Source organism: Danio rerio, chromosome 12 (genome assembly GCF_049306965.1).
Source record: "Danio rerio strain Tuebingen ecotype United States chromosome 12, GRCz12tu, whole genome shotgun sequence".
NCBI lineage: Eukaryota > Metazoa > Chordata > Actinopteri > Cypriniformes > Danionidae > Danio > Danio rerio.
Window position 1 is genome coordinate 49749120 of NC_133187.1, and position 17692 is coordinate 49766811.

Below are 17692 nucleotides of genomic sequence, written 5' to 3' on the forward strand. Positions count from 1 at the left end.
GCAGTGACTTTAAATTAAGTGATGTTAACAAATGAAGCTTTACTGTACAGAGTTAACAAACAAAAGGCCTAAAAATATCCAGAGTTGACTATTACATGAAAATCTCGAAAATAAATCGCCAATTAAGTCTTTTCTGCAGTGATGAACAACAACTGCCAACACAGCAACCTGAATATCCTTAAAAGCACTCTAAAAGATGGAATAATTGATCATTAATCAGTGTATTGCATTGAATATCGTCATATGTCTAGTCAGACAATCATAAGCACAGACCTGAGCGTCTTCAAAAGCGTATCTGCCGGGGTCTTTGACGTTCTGTGTGGTTTTGTCGTAGCTCTTGGAGTCGACATTAATGGCACTCGGAGCTCCAGGAGCCAGAAACTCCTCCCAGATCTCCTGAACCCTGGTGGGTACTTCACGAATGGGTCGTTTCTTCAGCTCCTGAACCGACAGCCAAAACCTGCATAAAGTAATCACACAACCATCACACAACTACAGTACAACCAACAGACAATCATAACACATCTATAATACAACCACCGTTTCCAACATACTACCATTAAGTCATCAAACAATCATATTACAACTGCCACACTGTCTCTGCAGACTGTTAATGTTGTGTGTGTGTAGTGGTGATGTGTGTGTAACAGCAGCAGATGGCGCTGTAGAGTTGATCTTCTTACCGCAGATTCTCAGAGCTGAACTCAGACTCCAGAAACTTGAGGAACTGTTCTCTGCCCACCGGATCCTTCAAGACCTCATCGAAGCAGAAACCCCAGCGCTTGACCCGCTGCTGACCAGGTTCTTTACTGAGAAACACACACACACACACACATTCATATCACAGTAACATCTCTAAAGTCAGCATTTTGTGCCCATCACTACATGCTCATCTCTTTAATACAACTGAAGTCAGAATTATTAGCCCCCCTTTAATTTTTCTTTGTTAAATATTTCCCAAATTATGTTTGATAGATTCAGGAAATTTTCACAGTATGTCTGATAATTTATTTTCTTTTGGAGAAAGTCTTATTTGTTTTATTTTGGCAAGAATAAAAGCAGTTTTTATTTTTTTAAATAGCATTTAAAGGTCAGTATTATTCGCCCCTTTAAGCTATTTTTTTTCAATAGTCTAGACTCTAGAGAACAACCATCATTCTACAATGACTTGCCTAATTACCCTAACCTGCCTAGTTAACCTGATTAACCTAGTTACGCCTTTAAATGTCACTTTAAGCTGTATAGAAGTGTCTTGTAGAATATCTAGTCTAATATTGTTTACCGTCATCATGACAAAGATAAAATAAATCAGTTATTAGAGATGATTTATTAAAACTATTATGATTAGAAATGTGCTGAAGAAATCTGCTCTCAGTTAAACAGAAAGTGCAGAAAAAAAAACAAACGGGCGAATAATTGAGGGGGAGGTTGTGTGTTTGTGTGTGTGTGTGTGTATATATATATATATATACAGTTGAAGTCAGAATTATTAGCCCCCCTGAATTATTAGCGCGCCTGTTTATTTTTTCACCAATTTCTGTTTAATGGAGGGAAGATTGTTTCAGCACATTTCTAATCATAATAGTTTTAATAACTCATCTCTAATAACTGATTTATTTTACCTTTGTCATGATGACAGTAAATAATATTAGACTAGATATTCTTCAAGACACTTCTATACAGCTTAAAGTGACATTTAAAGGCTTAACTAGGTTAATTAGGGTAACTAGGCAGGTTAGGGTAATTAGGCAAATTATTGTATAACGATGGTTTGTTCTGTAGATTATCGGGGGGGAGCTTAAGGGGCTAATAATCTTGTCCCAAAAATGGTTTTAAAAAAATTAAGAACTGCTTTTATTCAAGCTGAAATAAAACAAATAAGACTTTCTCCAGAAGAAAAAATATTATCAGACATACTGTGAACATTTCCTGAATCTGTTCAACATCATTTGGGAAATATTTAAAAAAATCAAATCAATTGGGGGGGAATAATTCTGACTTCAAATGTATATATATATATATAAATTACTGTTGTCAATCAATTAATTGTGATTATTTGCATCCAAAAGGAATAGATGTGGGGTGACGCAGTGGCATAGTAGGTAGTGCTATTGCGTTACAGCAAGAAGGTCACTGGTTCAAGCCTCGGCTGGGTCAGTTGGCGTTTCTGTGTGGAGTTTGCATGTTCTCTCTGCGTTTGTATGGGTTTCCTCCGGGTGTCCCCCACAGTCCAAAGACATGTGGAAGAGGTGAATTGGGTAGGCTAAATTGTCCACAGTGTATGTATGTGTGTGAATGAGTGTGTGGGTTTCCCAGTGATGGGTTGCAGCTGGAAGGGCATCCGCGGCGTAAAACATATGCTGGATAAGTTTGTGGTTCATTCCGCTGTGGCAACCCCAGATAAATAAAGGGACTCCTCAGCCAAATGAATGAAAATGTATGAATGAATGAGAAATGTGTGTGTACTCATGGTGTATAAACACTGTGTATTCATTAATAAAAATGTATAAATTACAAAGAAAGTAAATATATTTACATGTGTATTTATAGATATTTTGTATTAGATAGAAATATTGATTTTAACTTTCTTAAATATATACATGTATGTATTAATGTTTATATAAATACAAAATAAATATGCACCGTACATGTGTGTGTGTGTGTGTGTGTGTGTGTGTGTGTGTGTGTGTGTGTGTGTATGTATATATATATATATATATATATATATATATATATATATATATATATATATATATATATATATATATATATATATATATATATATATAAAGTGTTTAGATGCAAAAACCTTGCATTTAAAGTTTTTCACTTTAAAGGCAATGAAAATAACTTTTATTCGTCACAAAAAAACTCTTAGCCTACACACAAGAGAAAAATGCTTATTTTAGAAGAAAATATCAAACTGCATTGAGAGGTTTTGCATCTAAACTCTCTACATATATACAATACTAAATACAAGCTTTTATTTTGGATTTGATTAATCTTTTTACAGCACTAATATAAATATAAATCAAATATTATACACATATACATATATAATTGATCAATAATTGGTGAATCTTGGTCAAAAGTGTGTGCGCGTTTATAAGGCAGAGCTTGTGGAACTGATTGGCTGCTGGTTGTGGTTTGCTATTAGTGGATCTCATGTGAGTGACAGTTTGATCCCGCCTCCACACCAGCAATGACCAATCAGAGAAGAGGATTTGAGAAGAGGCAGGAGAGATTTATTTTTTTAATTTAAGCATGATACTATCTGATACCATAAACATGATATCGATGTTCAATGAGCTTTGTTATTCTCGGTGTGTTCACGGTTTAATCACATTGACATCAGCTCAGTGCAGATGATCAGAACAAACACACGTCAGTATTGATCAGCAGCGCCTCTGATCTGATTATCATTCATCACTGCTGTCAACAATTGATTACGACTGTACTCAGACAGACAACAGCAGGATGCTCTCTCTATCGCTCTCTCTCTCTCTCTCTTGCTTATTTATTTATTTATTTGGCAACACTTTACAAAAAGCTTCCATTAGTGATTGTTAAAGGAATAGTTCACCCCAAAAAGTAAATTACCCAATTAATTACTCTCCCTCAATTCAATATATAGTCCAGTATACATGACTCTCTCCTTCCAGATGAACACAGCCAGAGTAGTTTTACATTATATCCTGGCTCTTCATGATGCACAATAGTGTGGGACAGTGACTTTTATTATGAAGCTATTTTGAAGGTTGATGTATTATTGTCTTATATAGAAAATCCAAGTGTTTTGTAATAGAATTATTACCAATGTTTACTCATGTAAAACTGCACTGGTTTCCAGCAGCTGCCAAATGCATTACGCGACTGACTTATACAATGTTTACAAAATAAAAGTCTCCACATTATACAGCGTAAAGAGCTAGGATATCATTTTAAATTCATTGTTAGTCCTTGGTAGCTTAGGCTACGTTCACACTGCGAGGCTTAGTGCTCAAATCAGATTTTTTCTCAGATCTGATGCATTTGCATGGCTGTTCACATTGCTGTTAAAAATGGGGCTAATATCAGATGTGCAGTGTGAACAGATCATGGTCCTAAACTGACCCGCATGTGCAAAAGTGCATTACGGAGAGCACAAAATGTCTATTTATCCGCACACGTGTGTGCTGCATGAGTAAGCACGTTGTCAGATCATGCTTATATGATTATTACCCTTTTCACAGACAACCGTGGTGTAATTCATGTACTGTAAATGATTGTTCTGCTACTACTAATGTGTATTTCAGCATTTGAGACCTAAAATAAGTCTCCTGTGATAAAAAACACTGATCATTTGTGATTTATGACAAGCGTGGTGCATGGCACCCTGACCACCAGAGGTGTAATGAACTCATCAAGGGTTAATGAGCAGCCGCAGACTGAACTGTGCAGGCGGAGTTGGTTTATCTCCGTTGGCGGAGTTATTTAATTTTACTTCGTTATAAACAGCAGACACGTGCAGAAGGGCGGTTTGGGTGCTCGAGCACCTGCCCTTTTTTTCTCTCGGAGAGAAAGTTCTTCCTCCTTTGCACCCGAATCCCTTATCTGCAACACCCACGACGCTTTTCGGCTTCGCGTTCAACCCGTGTCTCAATCGTTAACCAGATTAGCTAACAAGCACCAGTTTTGTCTTCAAAATCTTTTTCAACATGAACAACCAATTTTCTGTGATACTGTAATCGCCCTGTGTGTTATTCTACTGTGCTGCTGAGGGTAGATGATGTCTGCAGCACAGAATGATGACGCATGTCACTCAAAGATTACGTAAAAGTCACATGAAATCCGACATAACCGTTCACACTGCGACCGCATTGCAGATCATCAAATCGGTGTCTGATTTAAGACCACATATGAAAGTGGCACAGATCTGACCTGAAAAGATGAGATTCCATGCGGTTTGGGCTGTTCATCACCCGAGTCACATGAGGGGGAAAACATCAGATTCGGGCGACATTTGCCTGCAGTGTGAACGTAGCCTTACCGTACGTTCACACTGAAAGCGGCGAGAGCGTCAAAGTAGCCGGAAATCATTCATTTTCAATGAGAGCCGGCGGTGATAGGCGACGATAAGCGGCGAGGAGCAGCGCGGCGCGTGTTCGCCGGCGTGAGCGTCGAGGAGAGTTGAAATGAAGTCAACTTTATGGTAATGAGCTATGACGCGGTTCGGCGGCAAGCAATCAGAATAAAGACGTCCACCGCTTAATAGCAGTTCAGGGAACACAGACCTGTGAACTTTGGTTCCGACCACAGTTGTTCCCAAGGGTTTGATTATTGCAGTCGCCGGATTTACAATTATTTACAATTTTTTCCTACAGGAACATACATTAAATAACTTACTGGCGAGTTACTGATGTTCATTAATGTTATATAAATTTATCTTTAAAAAGCGGGAATCTCACGCGATGTGACAGTACAAAACAGCACTGCTGCTTCAGGATATTTCAGACATATGGACACATATTGGATAAATAGAGCAAAGCCACACCACATGCAACTTGATCTTCCATTGTTATATGAATTTGATAAGAAGTGCGCAACATTTTCACGCTAGAAACATGTCTTATGCAGGAATGTAACTGATAATGCTGCAACGGCTCCTTTAAGTACGAGATCAATGTAGCGCTGAAGGCAGACAGCGTTGTCGCCAGGGCGGCCAGAGCGACCATGGACGCTCTCGCTGCTTTCGGTGTGAACGTACGGTTAGTGTATTTTGTATGTTAATAATGCATTAGTAAATGTTGAACTAGGATTAATAAATGCTGTATGAGTATTGTCAACACAATCTCACGGCAATTCGTAACTTTTTGATTTAGTGGCTGATTCGTATGAATTCATACGATCTAATTAGTACATTTTAGCACGATTTGCTCATCCCTCAGTGACGGTTGGGTTTAGGGGTGGGGCCTCCTTTTTAAAAATCTTACAATTTCGTACGCTGAACTAATATGAATTCGTACGAATTAGCCACTTAACTGGCAAAACGTAAAATACTTACGCTTCCTCGTGAGATCAGGCTGGTATTGTTCATCATCATTATTTGTTAGTAAACACATTAATATGAACCATGAAAACAAGAGTTTTATTTCGGGGGGGTTTTCCGCCTGTTGTCTCAGACTTTGTTGCTGTACATGAAATGATGTGTTGGGACTGCTTTGGTTTATTAACATCAACTTGTTTTTACATGGTTTACTCAGCGATACACACAAATACACACACCTGGCCTCCAGCTCCCAAGACGTGACATCATCAGAGATCCAGGGGTTGGATGGCTCTGGCGTCGTGAAGAATGGATCGTACTCCATGTACTGTTCAGAGAAACTCAACAAACTACACAACACACACACACACACACCAAATTAATCACAACTAGGCTTCTGTAAATGTGTGTAAATTTATATATATATATTAATTTAACACTTTTATTGTTTTAGAAAAATGTGATAAAATATATAAAATATAGATCAATATAGATTCTTCACTTTCAAACGAAACCACTTACGGGAGTCAGTCGCAATGCTAGCCCTTTAAATCTTAAAGCGAAAGTCGATAACGCCACGAACCCGCAGAGTTAAACTGGTTAAACAGCGTGCGTGCTCCTGTTTCCTTGCTTGAAGCAACTGTGTATCCTATTTAAACTTATTATTATATTTTCTTCTTCTGAGACTAAAAAACAAAACTCATCTTCTCCGAGAGCTTTTGAGCTATGACCACCAAACTCACACCACAAAACGTCCCGGGACTGTCGGAAAAATCCCATAGACTTAACATTGGACCAAACTTTGTGACCTCATAATTCTGCATCAGACTGTCGCACAGACTTCTAACTGGGCTCATTTAACTCAGACTATCAAACTGCCATTGACTGATTAACTTTAAACTTTCTAGCCACGCCCTAGTAACCACTTTTGGACCCTAGTAACTGTCCCATAGACTTCCATTCAAAAGAATCTCACTGACTTAACATGGGATCAAACTTTATGAGCTCATAACTCTGAATCAGACTGTCCTACAGACTAATGGCTGAGCTCATTTAACTCCGACTACCAAACTACCAATAACTGATGAGCTTTTAACTGTCTAGCCACACCCCTAACTACCACATGCTGCACCCAAGCAACTGTCCCAAAGACTTCCATTACAAAAGACTCTCATTGACTTTACATGGGATCAAACTTTGTGAGCTCATAACTCTCCATCAGACTGTCTTACAGACTAATGGCTGAGCTCATTTAACTCAGTCTAGCCAGCAGCCAATCACTGATGGCCTTTTAATTTTCTAGCCACACCCTAACAACCACATACTGCACCCTAGCAACTGCCCCATAGACTGTAATTAGCTGTGCTATTAAATGCTAATAAACTGAATAAACTGCGATCGATTCTCTTTCATATAGAACAGACAGAAAGTGATGCTCATGCACCCACAGTCCTGCTGCTTTCAAGAGCTCCAAACGTGTCTTTTTGTAAGCAGCAGCGCTTGCTTTCGCTTTGAACAGATTATTAATTGGCCCTAAGCGTGTGATCATCCTTTCATTATCACAGTTTGTTTTTCACCTGCTTTCTTTTGCTTATGGTTATTTTTGTTTATACGCTTTAATCATCCTTTTTTTACAACAATATTGCTTTAATATGAGATTAACTCTCCATTTATGTGTAGTTAACTGGTGATCTGAGAGACCTCTATCCAGGACAGATACTGTGCATATTTCTAATACATGGCAATAATTATTTTAAATTATTTTTATTTTTCATTTTTATTTTAAGTCAATTGTTTTTTCTTTGTTTTTTTTTTGTTTTTTTTTTAAGAAATGTTTTGTTAAATGAAAAGTATAGTATACAGCTTGTTTTGACACAATTAAAATTTGTGGCTAAGAAATAATTATTGTGGGCGAAGCAGTGGCACAGTGGGTAGTGCTGTCGCCTCACAGCAAGAATGTCGCTGGTTCGAACCTCGGCTCAGATGGCGTTTCTGTGTGGAGTTTGCATATTCTCCCTGCATCCCTCCATGGTGCTCTGGTTTCCCCCACAGTCTAAAGACATGCAGTACAGGTGAATTGGGTAGGCTAAATTGTCCGTAGTGTATGTGTGTGGATGTTTCCCAGAGATAAGTTGCGGCTGGAAGGGCATCCGCTGCGTAAAAACTTGCTGGATAAGTTGGCGGTTCATTCCACTGTGGCGACCCCGGATTAATAAAGGGACTAAGCCGACAAGAAAATTAATGAATGAATAATGATTGTTTGGTGTGGTCAGAGATCAGAGAATTTGGTCAGAGAATTTGATAAATCCCTAATTGTGAGTTCTGAAAAGTCCTGTGAAATAAAAATTGTAATACAACACTATTAAACCATGGCCTATTTGCTCATACATGACACACAAAATGTTAACTGAATGGAGGCATATGGACAAAACAAAATCTAAATCAAGTCATTTTAGCATGTCAAAGTCATATTTATGCATATAAAAATATTTTCCCAACAACAAAAGTGTGGCTAGTGAAAATGCAGAGTGGCTAGTAACATTGGAAAACTACAAGCCACTGTGACCGGTCATCAAAACAGTTAATCTCAAGCCCTGATCACATATAAAACATCTATTCTAAATTACAATAATATTTGCATATTTTCAAGCATTTTAATCAATCAAATGCAGCATTTTTAAGAACAAGAGACCCAAAAATACAAGCTTTTAATGGCACGGTGTTTCTGAATATCCTTAATTCTAATCAAACAGAGTTTATTAGTATAGCACTTTATTAATATAATGAGCAATCAACAAGCAGATAAACTCACCTCTCTGCAACTTTGGACATTTTTAACCGATGTCTGTCTAACTGTGCCTGCCAGTACTGTATCTGGAACAGAGCAGACGGACAGATTCACTACAATATAAGCAAAAATCAGCACAAAAATACACAGTCGAGTTCAAAATTATTCACCCCCCTGTGAATTTCTGTCAAGTACTTCCCAAATGATGTTGAACGGAGTCAGGAAATGTTCACAGTATTTCCTATAATATTTTTTCTTCTGCAGAAAGTCTTATTTGCTTTATTTCGGCTAGAATAAAAGCAGTTCTTAATTGTTTTAAACCCATTTTAAGGTCAATATTATTCGCCCCCTTCAGCAATATTAGTGTTGGATTTTCTCCAGAACAAACCACTGTTATACAATGACTTGCCTAATTACCCTAACTTTACCCTAATTACCCTAGGCGGCATTGTAAATTAAATGGGCAGTATGGTGGCTCAATAGTTAGTCACAGTCGCCTTACAGCAAGAAGGTCGCTGGTTCGAGTCCCGGCTGGGTCAGTTGTCATGAGTGCTCCGGTTTCCCCCACAGTCCAACCACATGCGCTATAGGGGAATTGGGTAAGTTTAATTGGCCGTAGAGTGAGTGTGTGAGTGTTTGTGTGCGTGTGTGTGCGTGTGTGAATGTGAGAGTGTATTGGACTTTCCCAGTGCTGGGTTGTGGCTGGAAAGGCATCCGCTGATTAATAACATATGCTGGAATAGTTGGCAGTTCATTCCACTGTGGCGACCCCTGATAAACATGCGACTAAGCTGAAGGAAAATGAATGCTTGAATTTAGATTATGCGTGTGAAATCAGAGTAATGGTGTGATAATAAAAGCTAAAGACTTTCACTCACAGACAGAGAGAGAGTGTGTGTTTTACTGTACACACACACACACACACACACACTCTTCATCTCTCCGTGTGCAGCTCATTACTGCATGTCATGAAGGTTTAATGTGAAGTCTGGCTAATTTTAGTCAGTATTAATGACTTCAGTCACTCAGACAGGAAGAGGAAGTTGCCCACATTCACTGTTCTGATTTGCAGATGTAATATTGCATCAGCTGAAGCAGAGACGTATTGCATACAGTATATATTCATGTGTGTGTGTGTGTGTGTGTGTGTTAGAGAGAGAGCATGTGTGTGTATGGAGATGAGTGCTACTGGGTGTGATTTAGTGTGTTAGCATATGTGTGCATTATTGTGTGTGTAAAATGTGTATGTGTGTGTCTGAAGACATGTTAGTGTGTGTGTATTTGATATTGTGTGTGTGTTTGTATGTGTGTGTGTGTGTGTGTGTGTGTGTGTGTGTATGTGTGTATTTCTTGCATATTAGTGTTTGAGTCAGTACACAGTATGTGTATCCTAGTGTGTTTGTGCGTGTGTGATTGTTTTTTTACGCTTTAGTGTTCGTGTGTGTTTGTTTGTGTCTGGAAACACATGTTAGTGTGTGTGTATTAGTATGTTTGTGTGTGTGGAAATGAGTTAGTGTGTGTGTAATTGAGTGTGTGTGTCTGTTTGTAAGTTATTAATTGTGTGTCTGGAGACTTGTGTTAGTGTGTGTATTATTATGTGTGTCTTAAAATGAGTAGTGTGTGTGTATTTGATTGTGTGTGTTCAATGTGTAAGTTGTCTGTATTAGTGTGTGTGTGTGTGTCAGTGTGTGTTTGTGTGCATGGGTTATTGTTTGTGTCTGTGTGTCTGGAGACATGTTAGTGAGTGTATTATTATGCGTGTTTCAAAATGTGTCAGTGTGTGTGTGTGTGTTTTTTGAGTGTGTGTGTTTATGTGTATGTTGTGTGTATTAGTGTATGTGTGTGTGTGTGTGTGTGTATTAGTGTGTGTGTGTGTGTGAGTCAGTGTATGAGTTTGTATATTTGTTAGTGTGTGTTAATATGAGACTGTATTAGTGGTGTATGTGTGTGTTTCAGAGTGTTTTGTACGCTCTAGTGTTTGTGTGTGTGTATGTTTGTATCTGGAGACACATGTTAGTGTGTGCGTATTAGTATGTTTGTGTGTCTGAAAATGAGTAGTGTGTGTGTGTTTGAGTGTGTGTTCATGTGTATGTTGTGTGTATTAGTGTGTGTGTGTGTGTGCATGGGTTATTGTTTGTTTGTGTCTGTGTGTCTGGAGACATGTTAGTGAATGTTTTAATATGCGTGTTTCAAAATGTGTTTGTGTGTGCGTGTGTGTGTGTGTTCACGTGTATGTTGTGTATTATTGTGTTTGTGTGTGTGTGTCAGTGTATAAGTTTGTGTAGGTCATTGTTTATTTGTGTCTGTGTATCAAGAAGACACAATTTAGTATGTGTGTGTCTGAAAATGTGTCAGTGTGTGTTAATATGCGAGTGTGTATTAGTGGTGTATGTGAATTGCGTGTGTCTGGAGACACACATGGGCATGTGTATTAGTGTGTGTGTATATATATATATGTGTGTGTGTGTGTGTATGTGTGTGTGTGTGTTTGTTTGTGTATGGAGACACATGTTAGTGTTTGTTTATTAGTATGTTTGTGTGTCTGAAAATGAATAGTGTGTGTGTTCATGTGTATGTTGTCTGTATTATATATGTGTGTGTGTGTGTGTGTGTGTGTGCGCATGGGTTATTGTTTGTGTCTGTGTGTCTGGAGACATGTTAGTGAGTGTATTATGCGTGTTTAAAAATGTGTTTCTGTGTGTGTGTGTCTGGAGATGCATATTGGCATGTGTATTAGTGTGTGTATGTGTGTGTGTGTGTGTGTATGTTAATTAGTGTGTGTATTCATTTGTTTTAGTGTGTGTGTGTCACCTGTGTACGTAGCTCATCCTCTGTTGGTTCTCTGACCTCTGGTGCGCTGGTGTATGTTGGACTGTGACTGCGGATGTCATTCTGTAGGCCGTAAACAGACTGCGCTCACACACACACACACACACACACACACACACACACACACACAGATTAGCAGGGGTTACTCAGAGGTGTGTGTGTTTTTCTTATTTCTGGACAGACAGAAACACGAGCTCAAACTCTACTCCTTTAAGAACTCTGATAATAATTTTTATTACTGTATAAAATTCATTATGCCTATAGAGAGTCCTCATAAACCACTAATACCAATGTGTATGTGTGTTGATGTGTGTGTGTTTACCTTCCGTGTTTTGTGCGGTTGCTTCATCCGTGAGGATTTCTTTATGTCGGCTTCAGTTGTGTTCACACAGCCAGGCTGAAAACACACACACACACACACACACACACACAAACGTAACGAAACAGAATATTATTAAAAACACTATAAACAACATAGTGTATATAATATAATACATAAAAATTAAGCCGTACAAAGTAAATTAAAAGGCCTTTTAGAAAAAAAGTACATTCTAAAAGTTTCAATAAGTGAGTGTTGTCCAGTGTCTCCTGTTTTCATGGGAAACGAGAGTAAATAAGGAGATTATAGTTCATTCATTATTCATACTCATTATTATGGAGAAACCCAATCAGAATCTCTTGAGGTCCATCTACAATAAACATGTGTTTGGACTGTGGGGGAAATTGGAGCACCTGGAGGAAACCTCACACCAACACGGGGAGAACACGCAAACTCCACACAGAAACACCAACAGATCTCCCGCTCCACCACCTCCCTAAGGCGCTCTATTGGATTGAGCTCTGGTGACTGTGGAGGCCATTTGAGTGCAGTGAACTCATCGTCATGTTCAAGAAACCAGTCTGAGATGATTGAGCTTTATGACATGCTGCGTTATCCTGCTGGAAGTAGCCATCAGAAGATGGAGACACTGTGCTCATAAAGGGATGGACATGGTCAGCAGCAATACTCAGGTAGGCTGTGGCGTTGATGCTCAATTGGTACTAATGGACCCAAAGAAAATCTCCCCCACACCATTACACCACCACCACCAGCCTGAACCGCTGATACAAGGCAGGATGATCCATGCTTTCATGTTGCTGACGCCAAATTGTGAGCCGAGCATCCGAATGTGTCAGCAGAAATGGAGACTCATCAGAGCAGCAACGTTTCTCCAATCTTCTATTGTCCAGTTTTGGTGAGTCTGTGTGAATTGTAGCCTCAGTTTCCTGTTCTTAGCTGACAGGAGCGGCACCCGGTGTGCTCTTCTGCTGCTGTAGCCCATCCGCCTCAAGGTTGGACGTGTTGTGTGTTCAGAGATGCTCTTCTGCAGAGCTCGGTTGTAGCGAGTGCTTATTTGAGTTACTGTTGCTTTTCTATCAGCTGGAACCAGTCTGGCCATTCTCCTCTGACCATCAACAAGGCATGCGCCCACAGAACTGCCGCTCACTGGATATTTCCTCTTTGTTGGAGCATTCTCTGTAAACCCTAGAGATGGTTGTGCGTGAAAATCCCAGTAGATCAGCAGTTTCTGAAATACTCAGAGCAGCCCATCTGGCAGCAACAACCATGCCACGTTCAGAGTCACTTAAATCCCCTTTCTTCCCCATTCTGATGCTCGCTTTGAACTGCAACAGATCGTCTTGACCATGTCTACATGCCTAAATGCATTGAGCTGTGATTGGCTGACTATAAATTTGCGTTAACGAGCAGTTGGACAGGTGTACCTAATAAAGTGGCCGGTAAGTGTATATCTACATAAAAAAAAAAAGTTTTGCATGGTTTTGTTTTTATGCATGTGTGTGCATCACATACACATGATAAATATATATAGAATACACACACACATATGTCAAAACAAACTTTTATTTTGGATGCATTCATTACTATTTTACCATACCATTTTTACCCATGTAGTAATCTCAGACTCACCACGGGTCGATGGACGTCCCAGAAGGCCCGTTCCTGACTGTCCAGGATCTTGCGCTCGATCTTGTCCCGCTTTTTATCTACTCTAAAAAAACAAAAGGAAAGAAACAACCCATCAGAAATGACTGAATCACACACTGATGACCTCCGCTGATCTGAGATCTGACCACTCACTTTGCTTGTGCTTCGGCTTGCATAAAAATAAACTCCCATTTCCGTGCGAAAGCTCTCTGCAGCCTGGCCAGACTCTCCTGTGCGCGCGCACACACACACACACACACACACACACACATCAAAGACTGACGATTTCTGTGTGTTAATTAGTGCAGTGTTTCCCAACCCTGTTCCTCAAGGCACACCAGCACTACATATTTTGGATGTCTCCCTAATCTGACCCATTAACTTTAGGATGAGTTGATTCAGGTGTGTTTGATTGGAGAGAAGTTAAAAATGTGTACTGTTGGTGTGACTTTAAAAACAGAGTTATTAGGGAAACACAGAATTAGTGCATATAAACTGATCTGAAATCAGTGGAGAAGAACAGAGATGCTCACAGCTTCATAATCCGCCAGCTCCAGACGAGCTTTATTCTGCATGGTTCTCTTACACAGGTAAACCGCTGTGGAGAAACACACACACACACACACACACACACACACACACACACACACACACACACACACACACACACACACACACACACACACAGTCTGAGCATCATATAACTGATCAAACACACACACACACATATATATATATACATATATATATATATATATATATATATATATATATATATATATATATATATATATATATACACATATATATATATATACATATATATATATATACATATATATATATATATATATATATATATATATATATATATATAGTTGAAGGCAGAATTATTCGCCCTCCTGTATATCTCATTTGTAATAACTGATTTCTTTTATCTTACCATGATGGCTGCTCATAATATTTGACTTGCCTTTGAACTTTACCCTAATTAACCTAGCTAGGCCTAATGTGACTAAACTTTTCCTCTTTTAGGTAAGTTATGATGATCACATGTTTCTGTTGTGCTTAACAGCAGAATAATGAGAGAGGTATTTGTTGAGAAATTGTTATAACTCTTCTTGAAAGTCAAGTTTACACACAATAAGATTATTCTGCCTCTGATAAAGCTCTGATGATGATGTCAAGGTTTTGGAAGTTTCTGATTGGCTAATTGACAACATTTGAGTAAATGTGAGGCACAACTGTAGAATAGTATTGAAGGAAAAGCTCAAACACACTGCTTCCTTGTGTGACAACATGGAGAATCAACAAGCCAGAATCAACAACAAAGCCAGATTACAATTAGCTTAATCACACTGGGAAAAGACCCATGTTTGGAGACATGTGCTGTGCTCTGATGGAGCTAAGATTGAACTGTTTGGCCATAATGAGCAGTGTTACATTTGGAGGACAAAGGGGAAAGCGCACAAGCCTAGAACACCATCCCAACTGTGAAGTATGGGGCGGCAGCATCATGTTGTGGGGCTGTTTTGCTGCAGGAGGGACTGGTCCACTTCACAGCATAGATGGCACCATGAAGAAAGAACATTATGGAGAAATACTGAAGCAACATCTCAAGACATCAGCCAGGACATTACAACTTGGCCACAAATAGGACTTCCAAACAGACCATGACCCTAAGCACACTGCCAAATTAGTGAAAATGTGCTTTAATGACAACAGAGTGAATGTTTTGGAGTGGCCATCATAAAGCCCAGATGTCAATCCTATAGAAAATGTGTGGGCAGAGATGAAAAAGCTTGTGCGAGCAAGATCTGACTCAGTTACACTAGTTTTAACAATAGGAATGGGCCAAAAATCCTCCACACTATTGTGAGAAGCCTGTGGAAGGATATCCAAAATATTTTACCAAAGTTCTACAGTTTAAAAGCAAAGCTGAAAAAAAAACAAGGAAATGTGTGTAAACTTTTGACTGGCTAGAAATTAATACAATAATAATAAAAAAAAAACTCTTATTATTCAAGCATTTAGCAAATGTAAATGATTAAGGTAACTAAGTTAACTAGGGTAATTAGGGTAAAGTTAGGGTAATTAGGCAAGTCATTGTATAACAGTGGTTTGTTCTGGAGACAATCTAAAACTAATATTGCTGAAGGGGCGAATAATATTGACCTTAAAATGGCTTAAAAACAATTAAAAACTGCTTTTATTCTAGTTGAAATAAAACAAAAAAAGATCTTCATCATCATCTTCATCAGACACACACGCACACACACACTCACTCACCGTAATCTGTGTTTTCTGGCTCCCAGCAGTTTGACGGCCAGAAGTATGGAGTCTGTGATGGACAGAAATCATCATCAAAATATCTTCATTCACACACACACACGCACACATAAACAAGCACACACAGACACAGACACACACAGACATGCACACACATAGACACACACACACAAACACTCACACAGAGACTCGCACATATGGTCATACATAGCTTGATACACACACAAATATTATTCAGTGTATGTGTGTGTGTGTGTGTGTGTGTATATGTGTGTGTGTGTGTGTGTGTACGAGTGTGTGTTTGCGCCTCAGCCAATCAGAGTAGAGCGTGAGTGTCTGACCTGAAAGCGGTAGAAGGTTCCGTCGTCCTTCAGTGTGAGAACATGGTCTGAGATGGGGAAGAAGTAACCATGAGCCGCCATCAGAGACCCCAGGTGAAGAGCCTCCACTGCAACACACACACAACACAGACAACACATACAACATGCTACGTGACGAGATATGCAATAATAAGCAACTTGGATGTTTGCACCAGACAAAACATGACAGAAATGTAAATACAGGCATGCAGAAGCACAGAATAGTGCACTCACTCATGAAGAGATAAAGTTTATAATCTAATGAACACATATTAAACCTCTTAAACATGATTAAATAGATGCTGAATCACTGATATGTGTTGGTTTGCACTGAGTCTCAGTTCTAAAGTTCAGTTTCAGAGGGTTTATTTTATTCTCCAGATCTGAGCTGAACTATCTGCTGCTGCTCTCAGTAGTATGGTGATAAATGTGATGTGAAATGGCATTCAGACTCACATTATTAGCATTTATTGGCCCGTTTCCACTGAGTGGTACGGTATGGTTTGGTTTGGTACGCTTTTATGGTCGTTTCCACTGTCAAAAGGCGTACCGAACCAAACCGTACCGTCCCACTTTTTCGGGACCCTTTCGAAAGGGTCCCAAACTGCAGAAAGGGTCCCAAAAGGTGGAGCTACACGCGCAGCTGAATGCTATTGGTTTACAGAGATACGTCATTCGTAGACTCAACAAGCCAGAATGTAAACAAAGGACCCGCCATGTTTGAAATACACAGCGAGAGATTACAGCGGAATTATAAATACATATGCAGCCATGGTCGATCCTGCAAACAAACCCTGTCGTCGTCATAATAAACAGCCACAAAGCCATGGAGAAGAGCAGATTCACCCTGTGCCGCGTAGTTTTTAACGAGCCAGCCTGAAGCCTTAGTGGTTTCGCTTTCTTCCTTGCGCTCACCGCGCGTCTCTATCTGAAAATAACAAACTTCTTGATCTGATGATAATAACATGCTCTTGATTATTGACAAGCTTTGTCAACCCGATCCCGTGAGAAGCTGACAAACGTGAGAGTGACACATTCAGAAAGAAAAGGACAAACGCGAGAGTGGAGCGCGGAAAAAAAGGCGAAGCCAAGGAGCATGTTATTTCTTCAGCAAATGTGAACAAACTGCCTTGTTTTAATTTTTATCATCACCTCTTGGACTAATATGAACTGGGAATGATGGAATGACTCTCTAACAGAGGCTTCATGTGCTGCTGAAGATTACAGACACAGATGAGAGGTTTACTCTGACTGTAGACTATACTTTGTGTTGTTTTGAACCTAATTAACGACGAAATGTCTGCTTTGAGTAGTTCTTCTGTAGTTGGTAACATATCGGGGACTGTAAGTGTCTGTATGTGTTCATATATGTTTATTTATTTATTTGTTTATTATAATTACAGACGTTACAGTAG

General features: G+C 39.2%; 1 protein-coding gene across 4 annotated transcripts in view; it reads right to left on the reverse strand.

Moving 5' to 3' along the window:
- The window catches only part of rgs7b (regulator of G protein signaling 7b), a 95406-nt gene that overhangs the window by 16365 nt on the left and 61349 nt on the right, over window positions 1-17692 (reverse strand). For all 4 annotated transcript variants that reach the window (XR_012388258.1, XR_012388257.1, XM_073918953.1 and 1 more), the window contains exons 5-15: window positions 16260-16366; window positions 15919-15970; window positions 14163-14227; window positions 13783-13859; window positions 13612-13693; window positions 11965-12039; window positions 11625-11723; window positions 8838-8899; window positions 6265-6375; window positions 684-809; window positions 274-460 (exon numbers count right to left, since the gene is read on the reverse strand). Coding sequence is in view for 2 of the 4 variants with exons in the window: in XM_073918953.1 (XP_073775054.1) it covers window positions 274-460; window positions 684-809; window positions 6265-6375; window positions 8838-8899; window positions 11625-11723; window positions 11965-12039; window positions 13612-13693; window positions 13783-13859; window positions 14163-14227; window positions 15919-15970; window positions 16260-16366 (1043 nt within the window). In the remaining 2 variants the exon portion in view is untranslated. The remainder of the gene's footprint in view (window positions 1-273; window positions 461-683; window positions 810-6264; window positions 6376-8837; window positions 8900-11624; window positions 11724-11964; window positions 12040-13611; window positions 13694-13782; window positions 13860-14162; window positions 14228-15918; window positions 15971-16259; window positions 16367-17692) is intronic.